This window comes from Mauremys reevesii, linkage group 3 (genome assembly GCF_016161935.1).
Source record: "Mauremys reevesii isolate NIE-2019 linkage group 3, ASM1616193v1, whole genome shotgun sequence".
NCBI classification, from domain to species: domain Eukaryota; kingdom Metazoa; phylum Chordata; order Testudines; family Geoemydidae; genus Mauremys; species Mauremys reevesii.
Window position 1 is genome coordinate 91,224,831 of NC_052625.1, and position 17,354 is coordinate 91,242,184.

The window sequence follows — 17,354 nt, forward strand, 5'->3', positions numbered from 1 at the left end:
CTTCGTCATATTATTTTTGTTCCAATCTTAGATGTTATTTGTAAAAACAATAGTTGAAAAAATGTTCAGGCAGATGTAATAATTTACAAAGGAGACACCTGAAGACCATAACTGCATGATGTGAACAAAGGCTCTTCAGTAAAGAAAGTTAAATAAAGACTAGAATTTTGTTAGTAATTTGAGACAGCACTAAAATGCTAAACATCATCTTTGGGTCCTACATCATCTACACTGGGCATTTGTCCTGGTTACAGCCCTTGAAGATCAACCCCCAATGTGGTTGCACCAGTGCAAATAGGCACAGGTGCTATAAGTCATGATTTGCACCAATGCAGCTAATCCCTGCTTGATACCAAAGTAAAGTGCACTAGTGCAAGTCATGATTTCCAGTGGCTTTCCTGGTCTGCACTAGGGGCTTATGGTAGTGCAGCTAGGCTAGCAGCCTGCCACCAAGGACTGTAAATCCCCAGCACAGCTAAGGCCTTAAGACACAGATGTGCCAAATAAGCACTTCTGCTGCATGATCCTGATAAAAATTTTGAGTGTCTAATATTTTCCTCAGAAACATAAAATACTTTTCTGTAAAACACTGCAGTGGAAAATAGCTATTTTCACTTCTAAATGGGGGCTTAAAGCCAAATATTTTTCTCTTTAATGGAACTCCCTAGATACTGTACCTAGAAAGAGGTAGAAGATGTCTCTCACCCACTAAAGCCCTTTAATAAAAATAAAAAGCCATCCCAAACAGAGATATGCTCAGGCTATAGTATAGTTCCTTTCTCCAGGATATCTCGAATAGAGTTCTCTAATTGTAGTCAGATCCTTTCCTGTTTAAACTCTTCACAGTCCTACTAATTAATCAAAAACATCATCTTGGGAAACTGGGGAAGAACTACATTTAACTAAAAAGTCATCCATGATCTGGCTAGCTATATCATTGCACTACTGATATTCCGACACCTTATCCCAACTTTTCATAACATCCTCAGAAGAAAACCCCAAAGCACACTATAATAACTATTTATAATGGAAAAATGTATGGCCAGATTGTGATGAGGCAAAAATGATAAGTGTAAGTGAACTGTGTTCAAGTACATTCTGTCTGAAAGTAAAATCTGATCAACACCAAGAAAACAGAGGGACAAAAATAGAGAATTAATTAAGGAAAATGCAAATAAATTTTCAATAGAACATGCCTGTTTTTTGTCACAAGTAGAATTCAGAACTGTTGAAGACTATGTAAATGATCTACAGAAAAGGACTTTTATTCTGCAAGTTGTACCAGTTAGAAATAAGTACAAATAAATAAATACAATAAATAGAGCCCTTTAACATTTTTGGCAGCCCTTCATGTTCTCATCTCAGAAAAAATAATAATCAGAACTCCCAGTTCTTTGTAACTTGTAAAACAGGAAATAGAAATTTTTTTACCTTAGGCCCCGTCTACACTGGCAAGTTTGTGCACAGTAAAGCAGCTCTGAGCGCTGTAACTCCCAAGGTGTGTACACTGCCAAGCCACTCAGTGCACAGAAACTGTGCAAATGCTGCGCTCTAAAAAAAAAATCACCTCGACAAGAGGCATAGAGCTTTCTGTGCCAGGGATACAGCGCTGCCGTGCCAGTGTAGACACTGTGGTGATTACAACGCTGCAAGTGGCCTCTGGGAGGTGTCCCACAATGCCTGTTCTCACCTCTCTCGCCATCAGTTTGAACTCTACTGCCCTGCCCTCGGGTGACCAATGGTTAGCCCCACCCCATACATTCCTTTGCAAATTTGAAAGTCCCCTTCCTGTTAGTTCGGTGATGTGTGCAGTGGTCTCAGCGCATCTTTCCAGGTGGCCATGCCTGCTCCATGCACCAGGCAATCCCCGCTTGTAGCAATGCTGAGCTGCTGGACCTCATCAACATTTGGGGAGAGAAGGCTGTGCAGTCACAGCTGCGCTCCAGCCATTGGTATTATGATACCTATGGACAGATTTCTAGATGCATGATAGAAAAGGGCCATGACCAGGACACATTGCAATACAGGGTCAAAGTGAAGGAGCTGTGGAATGCCTACCACAGGGCTCGGGAGGCAATCCGCCGTTCCAGTGCTGTGCCCACGAGCTGCTGTTTCTACAAAGAGCTGGACGCAATACTCAGTGGTGACCGCACCGCCACTGTGAAGTCCCCTGTGGATACTTCATTGGCTTCGTTGCCAGTTGAGAGTGGACCGAGCAAGGAGGAGGAATCTTGGATGAAGATAGAGCGGGGGAACCAGAGGCAGATGACAACTCGGAGGCCAGAGATGCATGCAGTCAGGAGCTCTTTTCTACCCTGGAGCAACCTAGCCAGTCACAGCAGTCAGATATTGGCAAAGCGCAAACAGAAGAGGAGGCCTCTCGTAAGTGGATCTGATTTGGGGAATTGCTGAAGCGAGTTGTTGGGGGCAGGAGGGTTGCAGAAAGCAGGCTTGACTACCACCTCATGCCTAGTTTGAGTGGCGGAACAGGCTGTTGATACACTCCCTCACTTCACGTGAACCTCCCTCAGAGAACTCCAGGAAACTGTCGTGGAGACACTGAGCAATCCGCTCCCGCATGTTCCTCGGCAGAGCTGCTTTGTTTCTTGCCCGATTAACAGTAACTTTCCCTCGCCATTGTGCTGTCACGGTGGGGTGGGGCGGGCACCATAGTGGCACACAGGCTAGCCGCATAGGGGCCAGGGCAGAAGCCTCAGGCTTGGAGAAGACCCTCCTTTGATTCCCTGCTCACTTTCAGAAGCAAGATATCTTCCATAATGATCACTTCCTATGGAAAGTGTGGGGACAGCAATGATTATCAGGCCCCCCATACAGTGCTGCTCTCCCCAAGTGCTTAAGAGCCACGTGCCCAGTGTACAGCAGGGTCTGGGAACAGTGATGAGTAGCTGCCCCTGCAGCTACTCATCATTTTGGGGGTCTTGTGGCATATGTGTGCTTGTCTGGGGTCAGCCAGTTAGTGTCAGGTGCGTGAGTACTGGCTGTGTTTTAAAGCACCGAAACAGTGTTGTCTGTGTTGCAAACAATACTGCTTCTGTAAAATGTTGCATTTAAACTTCACAGAGATGACCATGGGAGGCCAGCCTCCCTTATCGGCAGCAGGACGGTTGCAAAGAATTAGAAAGTGTCCAAGAAGAACCAAGGAGGACTTTATGCGTGAGAATATGATGCACTCCGCCACCGAGAAAAAGGGATTGAAGGAGTGGCGGGACAGCGAGGAGAGGGAACGAAAGGAGAACGTGGCACACCAGAAAGAAGCCACAGGGTGGCTCTTAGCAGTTATGGAGCACCAAGCGGACATGCTCTAGGCGATACTAGTTCTTCAAACTGAGCAGCTCCGCACCTGCCCTCCCCTGCAGCCACTGTCGCAAAACTCTTTCCCATGCGACCCCCCCACACCACCACCACACACTCTTATCAACCTCTTGGCTCCACACTCTACCTGCAGCATTCCACTCCTCCTTCCTCACAGTCTAGCAGTTTGGACTCCCAATACCCAGTGCATTCAAAATCCATCCATCTGCAATTTGGCCCTGCTGAAGTACAGCCCCCGCTGCATCGTACTCCAAAGGAGAAGGTTGGGTATGATCCCTGGACATACACAAATCTGTAGCCGTCCTGGGACCCCTCCTCCTCTTGAGACCTTCCATTCTCCCATCCATCTCCCTGATGAATTCTTTCGTTTGACTCTCTCCTCTGGTTGTTGTCTTTCAATAAAAGAATTGTGTTTGTTTGAAAGCAATTATTATTCTATTAAGTGAAAGCAAAAAGAGCTCCACAAAGCAACATACAATTATGTTAAGGCCCTTCTTGCATCATGTGCACCTAGCATTACAAGCACTGCAATCCCAAGCATAGCAAAAATATTACTGGCTTTCAGCTTCAAACTGCTGCCTCAAAGCATACCTGATCCTTATGGCCCCCCGCTGTGCCCCTCTAATAGCCCTGGTCTCTGTCTGTTCAAACTCAGCCTCCAGGCGCTAAGCCTCTGCAGTCCAGCTCTGAGTGAAGCCTTCACCCTTCCCTTCACAAATATTATGGAGCGTACAGCACGCAGCTATAAGCATAGAAATATTGTCATCGGCCACGTCCAGCTTCCCATAAAGGCATCACCACAAGGCCTTTAAACAGCCGAATGCACACTCCACAGTCATTCTGCACTTGCTCAGCCTGTTGTTGAACTGCTCCTTGCTGCTGTCAAGTTATCCCATGTACAGCTTCATGAGCCACCACACTGAGTAGTAGGCGGGGTCTCCCAGGATCACAATGGGCATTTTGACTTCCCCTACAGTGATCTTCTGGTCAGGGAAGAAAGTCCCGGCTTGCAGCTTCTTGAACAGGCCAGTGTTCTGAAAGATGCGTATCATGCACCTTTCCAGACCAGTCTGCATTAAAGCCTGTGAAACGCCCACAGTGATCTACAAGAGCCTGGAGAACCACTGAGAAATACCCTTGCAATTAACGTACTCAGTGGCTAGGCAGTCTGGTGCCAGAATTGGAATGTGTGTGCCATCTATCGCCCCTCTGCAGTTAGGAAAGCCCATTTGTGCAAAGCCATCCACAATATCACGCACGTTGCCCAGAGTCACGGTCTTTCAGAGCAGGAGGCTATTAATGGCCCTGCACATTTCAATCAACACAGTCCAATGGTCAACTTTCCCACTCCGAACTGGTTAGCGACTGATCGGTAGCAGTCTGGAGTAGCCAGCTTCCACAGTGCAATCGCCACGTGCTTCTCCAACGGCAGGGCAGCTCTCATTCTCATGTCCGTGCCACAGGGCTGGTGCAAGCTCATCACACGGTCCCATGAATGTGGCTTTCCTCATGCAAAAGTCTGCAGCCACTGCTCATCATCCCAGACGTGCATCACAATATGATCCCACCACTCAGTGCTTATTTCCCCGAGCCCAAAGGCGGCGTTCCACTGTGGTCAGCACCTCCGTGAATGCCACAAGCATTCTCGTGTCATAGCTACTATGTGTGGCAAGATCAATATCACATTCCTCTTGCCTTTATAGTTTAAGGAACAACTCCACTGCCACTCGTGACGTGGTTAGTGCGAACAGCATTCTTGTCAACAGCTTGGAATCCATTCCTGCAGCCAGAAAGAGGCAGGGCACGCAGTACACAAACCAACCATTGAAAGATGGCGCCAAATGCAGATGGAAGCACAGGGATTGCTAGGATGCAAAGCAATGCATCATGGGGCATTGGGACAGGGCCCAGGATGCCCTGCGAGCCCTTCCGCCTTCCCACAAGTCTTAGTGAAAAAAGAGAAAGAGGTGCTCTGCGGGATAGTTGCCAAGAGTGCACTGCTCCAAATAGCGCCACAAGTGTGAACACATTATTGCGCAAGCAGGTGTCAGTGTGAACACACAACAGCGGTTTCCCTTTGGCGCTCTCTGAGCAGCGCTGTAACTTGGCCAGTGTAGACGTGCCCTTAGATTATATTTTTTTCAATTCCAGCTTGAGCTTTGCCACATTTGTAGCATAATATTCATGTAAAGGTGAGTACATTTAGAATTATGAGTTTTATTCCTTCACAAAAAGTCCATTTGAATAAAATTGTTACTGTTCAAATGTAACCTTCAAAAGGAAAAGGAAACGGAGCTGTACCTTTTTTGAGGAGTGGGAGGCATTTCTTTTTGACATATAAAGAAGGCCTGAAACTTTGGTAGATTTCGGCTGGTTGGTTTGCAAGCTACAAATCCTCCTCCAACAAACTATGAGCTTATCAGCTGGTGAAACACAAATGGATCACCAGCTGGGACTGCAGCAGGAGCAGAGCTGGTAGCTGTGCTCCACTCAGTCCTTCAACTACCACCTCTCCTGCTCCCCCTCCATGCCCAGGATGAAGTTATTGAAGTTGACAGTGCATCAATTGTACCACTGTGTTGCATCCTTTGGCTAGTAAGTATGGTGACTTTTTCAAGTCCTGCTATATTCTAGCTCAAACTTACAAAATTCTACTTGCTCATTCACATGAGCCCACTAGTTATTCTTTTTTATTAACTGACATGCAGCCAAGATATTAGCTTTTTCATTACAAGAGCAAGAGTGGCCAAGCAAGTTTCATGTCTAGGTTTGCAAATTGTTATGATGATTTTACAATGCTGCACTAATATATTCTTGTGCAGAATCAGAAAGCATCCTATAACCAAACAAAAACTTGTAAACAATCCACATCTCTCTTTAATCCATGTCCCCCCCAAAAGACAACCACCATTTACTCTGCCTATATAATTCTATTCTATACACTATGGGTTTTTATACCACTGTAATCACCATATCTAAGCACCTTCCAGTAGTGCATTAAGCAACATGACTAACATCTGTCATGTGTCTGTTCTCATCTCTCGGGGGGGGGGGGGGGGGATGTGTTTTCATGTGTTTCGTGTGTTTCATTTTGAATTAAAAAAAACCCTCTAAACACATATGTTGTTATGTTACAGAAAGCAAGGTCAAAGAAATCTGTCGTGCTCTTTGAGTGGAAAGTGGTGAGGTTTGTGATGGTTCACTCCACAGTTTTGGGCTAGGACCCGAGAAAGCTCTCTCTCTTGCCCAGGCAAGCTTATAGTAGAAAGTTCCATTGTGCCAGAGGAATGACTTTGCTGATCACAGTCTTCACCCCAGAGTTTTAGTCTATCTTTTAGATACCCTAGGCGCAGGCCATTAAGTACAGTACCTTAGGGGGGGAATAAAGGACTGGCACCTTAAACATGATTAAATATTCTATAGAAAGACAGTGTAGGGAGCGGAAGATGTGTTCACAGCAGCCAGCATTACTGAGGAGATATCCTGCAGCAGTCTGTATTATTTGGCGTTTCCTTAGCACTGACAGCTTCATGCCTAGGTATATTGCATTGCTGTAGTCCAGTAGAGAGGTGATGAAGGCATGAATAATTGAGGTGAGGTCACCATTCACTAGGATAGGATGAGTCTCCTAGGTAATGAGAGATGGCAGAAGACATTTCTCATGGATAATGGTGAGGGAGAGCTTAGCATCAGTGAGGAACTCAAGAGCACTCCTACACTACAGAAAGAATTGACCAAATTGCGGGTGTGCACTTTTAACCGAAGGAGGCTGCACCAGGGCTGCAAACTCCTCAAAATGCTATCTTCTGCCCACCTGTCTTGGTCAATTTCAACCAGCTAGCCATCAATGAGCTGATTTCATCAAAGCACTAGGTCATCTTGGTAGTAGTGGTGTGGTCATATGCAGTAGAAATGCATTTCACCTGCATACTTCTAGCACTGGAATCCATGTCTAATGACCAGTTCACCTAGTGGCTGCATGTAGATGTTGAATAGAACTGGAGACAGAATTGATCCTTGTGAGACTCCACAAGTGAGGGCTTTAGTAGAAAAGGTGTGGTTTCCCGTCACTATTTGTTGGGTTCAGAAGTATGAGAATGGATGTCAGTCCCTTACCCCTTGCCAGTAGGAGATCATCCATCAGTGCCACTAAAGCGGTTTCAGTTCCATGTGGGCCTGAATCCAGATTAATGCTTATAACCTAGACTCAGCACAATTAGATGAGCTTGAAGTTGGCCTTTGGCTAATGGGAACGGGACGTTTGATACTGGGCAGTAGCTGGCTATTCTATATGCATCCAGGGTGCATTTCTTAATGTGTGGCACCTGTTGTTCATGTCTCTCCTTCAAAAGCCAGGAAAGGCCTGGGTCAGATTCACAGGCTTCATTCAGAGTCGAGGCTCCTTTACTGTATCCAGAATTTCTGGCTGAATGAATGTACTGGACTCTGGGAATGCAGACAGGCTACTGGTTGGTGGGAGCAGACAGGGCGGATCAAGGTAGTCTGGGAAGCAAGCACTCTCAAATGTGTATTATCTCTTCAGCTAAGTACAATGACCGTTCCTGTTCTGTACGCTGTGCAAGCTGTAGACATTCAGAAGAAATGATGCAGTTTACTACCCTGGACAGCTCTTGGGGCAGGATTTGGAAGATTCAATGGAAACTTAAAGGAAGGTTCTATTGGCCTGTAATACAGACGCAGCACTGACTTAGAAGAATTCATTTGGTTTCATTCTGTCTGTATTAATCTTCATTTTCCACCTCCTTCTCTTAATCTAGCGCAGGGTGTGAGAAAACCAAGGAGATCTGCGTTGATGGTTAAGAATGGGCCATCTGGGGGCCAACCTGTCAATGGTTGAAATTAGTATACAATGATAATGATTCACCAGTTCCTCAATTCATTCTCTGGGTGGGGTGCTGCTGTCCTTTAGGAGGCTTTGAAATTTGGTGTAGGGAATAACGGGGTTGGCAGAGGACTTGCATCATCATCTAGCCAGGTCTCTGGGATTCGGGCTATATTGGATCCATCGTTGCTAATGAAATTGTTTGTTGTTGGTTCGCAGCAAATCTTGCATTGCTCAGAAGAAATCAACCGAAATAAAAACTGATGTTATCTGCTTCTAGCTCATACATAGGTAGTTGTCCTCTACAGTGTATAGATCAGGGGTCTCAAACACACAGCCCGTGAGGTTATTTTCTGTGGCCCGCGAGCTCCTCGCGGCCCCCCCGGCACTCCCCCGCGTTTACCTAGAGCGGCTCCGGCCCGACGCGCAGCAGGGGCAGGGCAGGATCCCTGCCTGCCTGCCCTGCCCCCGCACTGCTCCAGGAAGCTCGGACTGCAGGAGGGGCTCGGGGGGGCGGGCTCTGGCCCGGCGCGCACCGGAGCCAGGGCAGGCTCCCTGCCTGCCTGCCTGCCCTGCCCCTGCTCCGCTCCGGGAAGCGGATGGAACCTGGGGGAGGAGAGGCACAGGGGTGTGTGTTGATGTTGCTTCAGGCACCGTCCCCAGCAGCTCCCATTGGCCGCAGTTCCCCATTTCCGGCCAATGGGAGATGCTGGGGGCGGTGCCTGAAGCAACAGCAACACACACATCCCTGTGCCCCTGCTCCCCCATGTTCCAGCCGCCTCCCAGAGCGGAGCAGGGGCAGGGCAGGCAGGGAGCCTGCCCTGGCTCCGGTGCGCACCAGGCCAGAGCCCACCCCCAAGCCCCTCCTGCAGTCGAATCCCCTGCCCTGATCCCCTTGCCACACCCTGCACCCCGACCCCCTGCCACAACCCTTCTGCACCCCAACCCACTGCCCTGAACCCCCTGCCGCACCCTGCACCCTGGGGGCAGGGAGGGGACGGAGTTGGGTGGAGTTTTAGGGGAAGGGGTTGGAGTGGGAGCAAGGAAGGGGTGGGAAGAGGCAGGGCAAGGGCAAGTTATGAATTTTTAAAGTTAGTATAAAAATATTTCACAGGATATGTCTGTATGGAACTTTTTAAAATTTGCAGTTTTCAAGGGAGCAAAGTGTGAAATTAGCAAAATGTTTAAAAGTAAATGATACAGAGCTTTGAAAATTCAGTTAATAGTCATCGGGGGTACTATACAGAGTATAGGGGGATGTTAGTATTTTGACATTGGATAGCGCATAACACATACAGTCTGCAGTATCCCCAATGGGGGGGCTGAAGAAGGATGAATCAAGGTACAGTCAGCAAGCAGTGAGGGTACATCGCTCATACAGGAATTACAGGTAATCATAGGCATAAATAAGTGGGCCGAGTAATGAGGATAGGATGACCCTCATATGGTGGAGTTCAGTTCGGTTCGGTGGGTTCAGGGGATAAGGTCCAGCAGATGAAGTCTTCAGGTCTCTTCCTCATTGCGGGTGCGCGAAGTCACGCCGGCTCACTCTCGGTATTGGTGGTAGCCGGTGATGTGCTCTGCATAAATGTCCTGGGACCACCAGATAGTGTCCGAGACCATTAGACGTCGCATGAGCCGCGCGTAGCGAAAGCCTATCCCGCAGGTCCTCAGTACGCGCTCGTTACAGGGGTTCAAAGGCACCCAGGGCCCCGATGATCAAAGCGTCGGTGTATATCTCATAGCCCTTTGTCCGCAGGATGTCGGCCAGGGGAGCGTACTTTTCGAGTTTGCGGGCTCGGGCTTCGTGGAAGGCCGGGGTCCTATTCTCGAACGGGATTGTCACGTCGACGAGGATGATCTTTTTCCGATCCTCGTCCGTGACGACAATGTCCGGGCGCAGCGTGCTGTCGGTGCTGGGGACGGTGCGGTTGACGGCGATCTCTCCCAGGGCGTGGGTCGACGGCCTTCGCCAGGCGGTCCTGGACGGCGTTGTGGCGGAGCTGCCAGGCACGGGTGCGGGGCTTGCAGCTGCACAGGACGTGGGGCAGGGTCTCGGCAACATATCCGCACCTTCTGCAGCGTTTGTCCCGGTTACTACTCATTAGATGAAAAATTACCAGCATACCCCCAATCTTTTCCTTTTATAGTCAGTGGATCTGTTTTTCACAACAGCATGGCTTGCATTCCACAAGGGCCAACATCACCAGCTTACATAACAATAAAGCCAACCTTGACACAGAAAGCACTAATTAACAACCATGAAAACAACTGAAACAGCCACGCTCTGCAAACTAATCCTTGTTGCTATGAATGCCAAAGACATCTCACATAGCACTCCGTGTGTGTGTGTGTGTGTGTGTGTGTGTGTGTGTGGGTGGGTGGGTGAGAGAGAGAGAGAGAGAAAACAGCCACTCATTGATCCCAGTCTCGCACATGTAAACAAGAGACTATGGTATATAAAAGTAGAATATTTTTGTCTCTTTAAATACATGAAAAATAAGAGATGATGCTCTTTCAGATTAATTTTCCACTTGAAAATATAATTGGGGATAGAAAATTAGTTTTATATTCTTTTCACTATTGATGTACAAATGTCCTACAAATGTAGTTTATCAGCACGAGAAATGTACTGAATTCAATTCATGAAACAACACTGGACTTCCCAAAACACTAGATTCCCCAAGAGACTAAGAACTCAATTCATCATTGCCCTACGGCCAAAAAATTTGGCAGATCAGTCACTGGGAAGTTTCCCAGTCTCCACCTGGTACATAGCTGGCACAACTGTTCTAGGATGCCTCATTGGCAGCCCTATTCCTTGCTTTTCCCCCCAATCCCAAATCCTTGCACCAGGGCTGTGACACGAGAAAAGAGGGCTACAGACAACAAAGTGCAAGTTAGGGGATCTCTAAGGCTGTTCTCCCCTTTGCCAAGGACCAAACTGGCACACAAATCAAGAAAGTATAGGTGAACAAAGGACACCTTTTCCTCTATCTTGGATTTTGTGCCAGGCAGTTTTTGGACACACGTGATAATTGGGGCCTAACAGTTTAACACCTGCAGCCAAAGCTTCTAAACTATCAAAAAGTGCTAAGCAATTGAATGCTTTGAACAAGTATTCTCATTCATATAAGTATGCACACCTTTTACCTTTAAAACTTTAATGCAATCATATTTCATTTGTCTTTTAAAAAAAAAAAAAGCCACCACATACGAACTCCTGACCAAACCCCACTAGCAGCATGATTTCACTTGATGCTCTTAAGTGCTCCAGTCTGCCCAGCATTCAGTTTTTCTCTTGCTCAAAAACTCTTTATTCTGAAGGGGAGGGGGAGAGTGGTATTTTTGAGGAAGAAGGAGAAGAGCTGGGAGAAATTGTGTTTTTGGAAAAGGATTTTCAATCAAATATTTTGGAGTATCTTGTAGTAATAACTGATCTTATGTAATTCAAACAAAATGTGACTTTGCACTGTGTGCTTATCTTAATCCAATAAATATATTGCTAAAATTATGCTCTGACAAGCTATGGAATCCTTGATTTATTTCGGTAATTTGCTAGACCAAAACAATGTTTCACAATGACAAAACGGGTCAACTTTTATTTTATAAATGCAAGTGTATTGTTTATGAAAAATGCATAGAGCCTGACTTCATTATTTATTCCAAAAGAGAGTACAGTACAAGCAACAGTGAAATGTGCCTCAACACAAACCTGAAGGACCAGTAATAACAGTAAGAGAGCATCTTCATACTCTTAGAACTGGACTAGAAGTTCTCAATTTGTGTCATATGTCATCAAGTGACCTTCAAATATTCTAGAGAAAACCCTACATTTTAAACACAAAATTTGGCACTGATTTAAAATATCTTGTTTTCAAAACCAAAGGCTCCAATCAGATCCATATGGGCAGACTCTTGAGTCTGTGCAGAGTCTCACCAACTTCAACAGGGTTCTGTCCACGTATATCTGATTGTGAGATTGAGGTCTAAATGTACCAGCAATGTTTAAATCCACTGTAATTCTGCTACAAAATCTTTAGCGTCCTCTGTTCATTTTTTAAAAATAAGCACAAATTCCCTATAGAACCATGGAAATCATTTTACTGTAAAGTTAAGTCAGTATCTACAGTTCATATAGAGGGGAATTACAGTGGAGAACAGGCAATTGCACTATACAATCTAAGAATACCCAATTGTTTTGAGACGCCTCCTACCCACTCTGAAAAAAAATAATTTAAGTATTTAATTTTAATTTGTTGAAATAGTTGCCACCACACTATCTACACCCACATCCAACTCACATAAACTTTGGATTTTAATAAGCAGGATCCACCAGAGGTCAGAAGTGACCTTAAGCAGGAAATTCATGGGCATGCTCTGTTCATGTGGAAAAGTAATCTACTGTACATGAAGACACTAAATTTGACTGTCTCTTAGTTTGTGGTCTTGATTATACCAGTTTTGTTTTTAAGTGGTTTTTTTTGCTTACTCTAAACTGCTATTATTAAAAGACCTCTGAAAAGAAACTGGGGAACTAATATTCCTATTAATGTCAATGTAAATTAGTATGAGACACAAAGTTATTAACATATTAACAATAGCAGGCTTTTATGACAACTTTTATTATTTTACTTTAAAGATATTAAAGCAAATCCAACTAGTTGCGATCCAACTTCATAGCCTTAGTCCAAACTATATCTAAGGGTAAATAACCATGTCCCTCTCAACACATTACAGTAATAAAAGAGTCGCTAGCAATATCCAAGAAGGATCTCATGAATGTGACTGCACCTTGTTCTTCTTTACAGTGCACCTGACATGGAGCGTGCCTCACTCTTCCCCTTATGTTACTAATTGTGCACACTTGAAGTGTTTTAAAAGAATGTTTCCTGCGTGCCTCCTGGTGAGAAGTAATGTAATCAACAGGATGTTATTTTAAAGAGAGAAATAATTGCTAGGGAATTAATAACTTGAAGTTATGCAACTGTTCTGCAGCCAGTTGGAATCATTAAACCATTACGTTATTTGCATCCTCATCTCTCAGTGGGGCTGAGATGGAGACTTGCAAGAAGTCAGTTTGAGTTCAGCATGTTCAGGAGGCAGAGGTAGTAGCAAGAAGATTGAGGCTGTAGATAATGTTTTTAAATGTTTTCTTCTATCACAGTTATCTATTACAACATTGCCAAAAGCAATAATTTAAGGAAGAGGTGCTTGCTCTGCGACACTGCTGTTTTCTCTAAGAGCCAGAGAGATCTAACTACCTATTCTTATCCAGAACTGCTACAAAACCCCCAAATCTTCTTGCATGTCTTTATTTCGGTCAGCACGGATAGGTCACCCTGTGCCCCCTTCACTGAAAAACTGAAGTGATTTGAATGGGTTTTCCTCTCCTTTCTGATCTCAGGGAATGTGCCACCTCCATGAAATATTGCCAGTTTGTAAAGCTCTTCGGGGGGACATGGGAAACGGGGACGCCTGTTTCTTTAGTGAATGCAAAACCATCACCCTCTCCTGCTGCTCCGGTGCGTGTTTAACGCTCACAGATCTACCCACAAAGTGCTGCATTTCCCCGCAGCCGCCGCGAGACATTTGTTGTCTAAACTCTAAAGAGTTTCTCCTCCGGGGCCGTTTGCAGACGGGCTGAAGCAGCAGCAGCAGCAGCTGCGGCTTTTCCACCGAAGGGGAGAAGATCCCCAGTGCAGCCACGCGAGCGGGGTGCGCGCCGCGGTTTGCACGTGAGGGCGCCGCGGGATGCGGGGGGCTGCGGGCGCCGCTCGCTGGGAAGCGCCCAGACGCGGGCGGGGAAGGAAGGAAGGAAGGAGGGCGGGGGGGAGCCCCCCAATCCACGCCCCAGCGGCTCCCGCGGGGAGAGGCGGCTGCCCCGCCTGGGCTGATCACGGAGCAGGGGGGCGGCGGGCGCCTGAGCAGGGAGACCCGGTGCGGCTCACTATGTGGCAGCGGGCGGGCCGGGCCCCTGTTTGTGCCTGGCTCGTTATTTGGCAGCACCCGTCACTGACCTCCCCGGGCTCAGCCCCGGCGGCGGCGGCGGCTCCTCCATGGCGGCGGCGGCGGCAGCAGGGAGCAGCTCGGCGACGTCTCTCATGCATGCACCGAGGGCGGCATGGCGGCAGCAGGCCCCTGTCTGCAGCCCGGCGCGGAGCAGCGTTGGGGGAGGTGCGGGAGGTGTCGCTACCCGGCTGCGGCGATCCGGCCGCGAAGAGCCGCCCGCGCGGCCGCCATCTTGCAAACAGTCTCAGGGGGCAGAAGCCGGGAGCAGCGCTACGGCGCGCGGCGAGGGACAAGACAAACCACAGGCGCTCGCGCCTCCCCTTGCGAGAGAAGCGGGGGCGGGGCGGCGTCAGACCTGTCACTAGCCTCTGCCAAAGGGCCTCCTGCGTCCCTAGGGCTGGGGGCACCGAGCGGGGGGGGGGAAGATGATGTCATTGATTAATACGTTGTTCTTTGTTTGTTTTTCCTGACCCACATTCTACGCCTAACCTCCCCCCTCGGGTCCCAGCTCTGGCAAGCAGGGCCCCCCCGGGGGGGGGCGGGGCTAGTGGGGCAGTTTGCCCCAAGTCCCACAGGGGCCCCCGAGGGAATATAGTATTCTATAGGATTGCAACTGTTTTTTATGGAAGGGGCCCTTGAAATTGCTTTGCTTCAGGGCCCCTGAATCCTCTGGGCAGCCCTGGCAAGGGGGGGGGGTGAGGCGTGCCGGCTGCAGCTCTGGGTCAGGAGCGGGGGGGACACGCTCAGCTCTGCTATTTGCAAAGGACGTTTCTAGCTCTCCCTGTTACAGAGAAAAGCCTGAAACCTGAACCCTGAGATTGAAAAGCCAGAAGTAAAATAAAACGAACCCGCCCTGCATTACTTTGTAAAATCTCATGAGTTTTCAGCCAATCTTAAGATTTTGGGGGGGAAGGGTCTGACTTATTTTTAACACCAGTAGGGATGGTGATACTGAATTAATACCAAGGACATAGTGCTAGCATACTTTCATTTAAGAAAGACAATGGATGTTGGGAAATTAATTAAGCTCTCTCCCAATGCCTTGGGAGGCAGGGATAGGAATCACTCAATGAGTTGTCCAGGAACAAACACATGAAGTGACCCTGAAAACTGACTGTTCTAGTGGCCTTGGTGGAGATGGGGGTGTTGCTTTTTAAAACAGCTTTTGGCTGTCAGAGAAATTTACAGTAGGCTGGCTAAGCACATATGCACTTCAAGGACCACCTCCCACCAGGTTTGGTAGATGGTATCAGCCCCTCCCCACTTCTGTAGCTATATATAAAGCCCACTGCAGAATTATCCACCAATTTCGAACAAAAACTGAAGTAGAACCACATGATCCATTTGCAACTACAGATGGAAGGAAAAATGCAATTTCCTGAACTGGAACTTGGCTAGAATACATAGGTTAACACCCTTACCATTTAGAGAACTATGAGATGGTTCATCACTCTGGGTGGTCAAGCCTTCATTTTTACATGTAATTATAATGAAAGCAGAGCAGCGCCCCCTAGCACTGATTTAGAGAGTGCTACATATTGTATCGCCATCTCCACTTCCTATACCAAGTATAATATCAGTGTGGTACAGGTATATGTTATATTTCTTTGTAGGATGAAATACAAAAAATAAGGGATTAGAATCAGAGCCACTGTCTGTTTTATGCCAAGATCCTCCAAGAAAGTAACCATACACCAGATGTGCAAATCTATTTATGATCCTACAAATATTGCACCAGACTCTACAACAGGTTCTTAGTTGATATAAAATTATTGACATGTTCCTGTGAGTCAGAGAAATATCTCGGCATGTTTAAAATACTTGACCTGTTAATCACAGTTAAGCAGTATACTATTTTTAGTAAGAATTTTTCTGTGTTGTATTAAAATTGAATTGGAACATTAATAATCCAGAAGATATTGCTAATATAAATGTATCAGCTTTGTTAAATAGCCAATGCCAAATGTGTGGAGCCAGATCAATGGATTTATGCAGACTTGCATTTATCAGTATTATTATTATTTCTGTGCACGTTGTGTACTATCTGAAATAAAATGATACAGTTAACAAAAGCAGTACTGAAGTGAATGAATGTGAAAGATTCTCTGGCTCAAATATGTAAATCTGGAAACAAAAAACAGTTTCAAAAGCCAGGTGTCTGTCACGTAACAACTCAAATTTATGTCATTAACAAAACCCAAAGCACTGAAAAGCAAAGAAATTGACATTATAAATCTGACCCTATTTACCCAATAAATAAGTACCTTATTTTTATCCAGTATATAGAAATGCATATACTCTAAATGGAAGTATGGGTCTCTCCCACATTGCTTGCTTCACAAGCTGTACTATTTTTTCAATATGTACATTTGATTGCTGCAGATAGCAAGAACTAGATGTGTGACAAAAATCGTAGCTATATATAAACTGTTGGAATTTTTGTGAAGTCTATTGTGGTATCATTGTCTGATACCATCACCTTGGGTATTTTTTGTCCGGCAAGGATGTGGTTATGCTTAGCAGTCACTGTGGAAGTTTGAGTTTCTCAGCAAGCACCATAATAATCTACTAGAATCACGCTGATTTTATTATCTAGTGTAAAAATTTCTGATGCCTTTTGCCATGGAGATGATATCATGTTGTGACTATGCTTGTGGGAGGCCTGCAGAGGATATACTACTGCATCAGCTGAGTGGTCAAGTAAAGTGGGATCTCACACTCAACTTGAGTGATTATATTTCTCTGTTTGTCTGAGACGGACATAGGGGACAGACAAAGCCCCTGGCACAGAGGAGAAGGGAGAAATGGGGATGCACACAGAGTCCCTTGCATGAGGGAGGAGTTGGGGGTTCCAGAGAGTTGCTTAAATAGAGGGGGATAGGAGGGTGGCTAAAGGGAACTTAGGGTGTGGGGGGGGAATGCAGGGAGCCCCTGGTGTGTGCAATGTTCTTGGTGGCCTCCACCCAAAACAAGGTGTGTGGCCTATTGGATATTCTCTTTTAGCTCAAGCGGTAAGGGCATGGAGTTCCTTGAATTTTTTCACATACAGGTGGTCATTAAGTATATCTACACTCTGCCATGATATGTAGCATAGTTAGTGACCTAAAGATCTATGTAGCAATGAAATCTATAGATAAGTTAGGCTTCACATTTGATTTTTGTTTGC

General features: G+C 46.4%; 1 protein-coding gene across 6 annotated transcripts in view; it reads right to left on the reverse strand.

Annotated features, from left to right (window-relative positions):
* MAP3K4 (mitogen-activated protein kinase kinase kinase 4) overlaps nt 1-14,527 on the reverse strand; it is a 151,792-nt gene extending 137,265 nt beyond the window's left edge. For 5 of the 6 annotated variants that reach the window (XM_039529604.1, XM_039529608.1, XM_039529607.1 and 2 more), the window contains exon 1: nt 14,197-14,527. In XM_039529604.1, coding sequence (XP_039385538.1) covers nt 14,197-14,282 — 86 coding nt within the window. In that variant the 5' untranslated portion in view covers nt 14,283-14,527. The remainder of the gene's footprint in view (nt 1-14,196) is intronic. The other variant, XM_039529605.1, reaches the window with a different exon arrangement.
* Between the last annotated feature and the right edge of the window lie 2,827 nt (nt 14,528-17,354).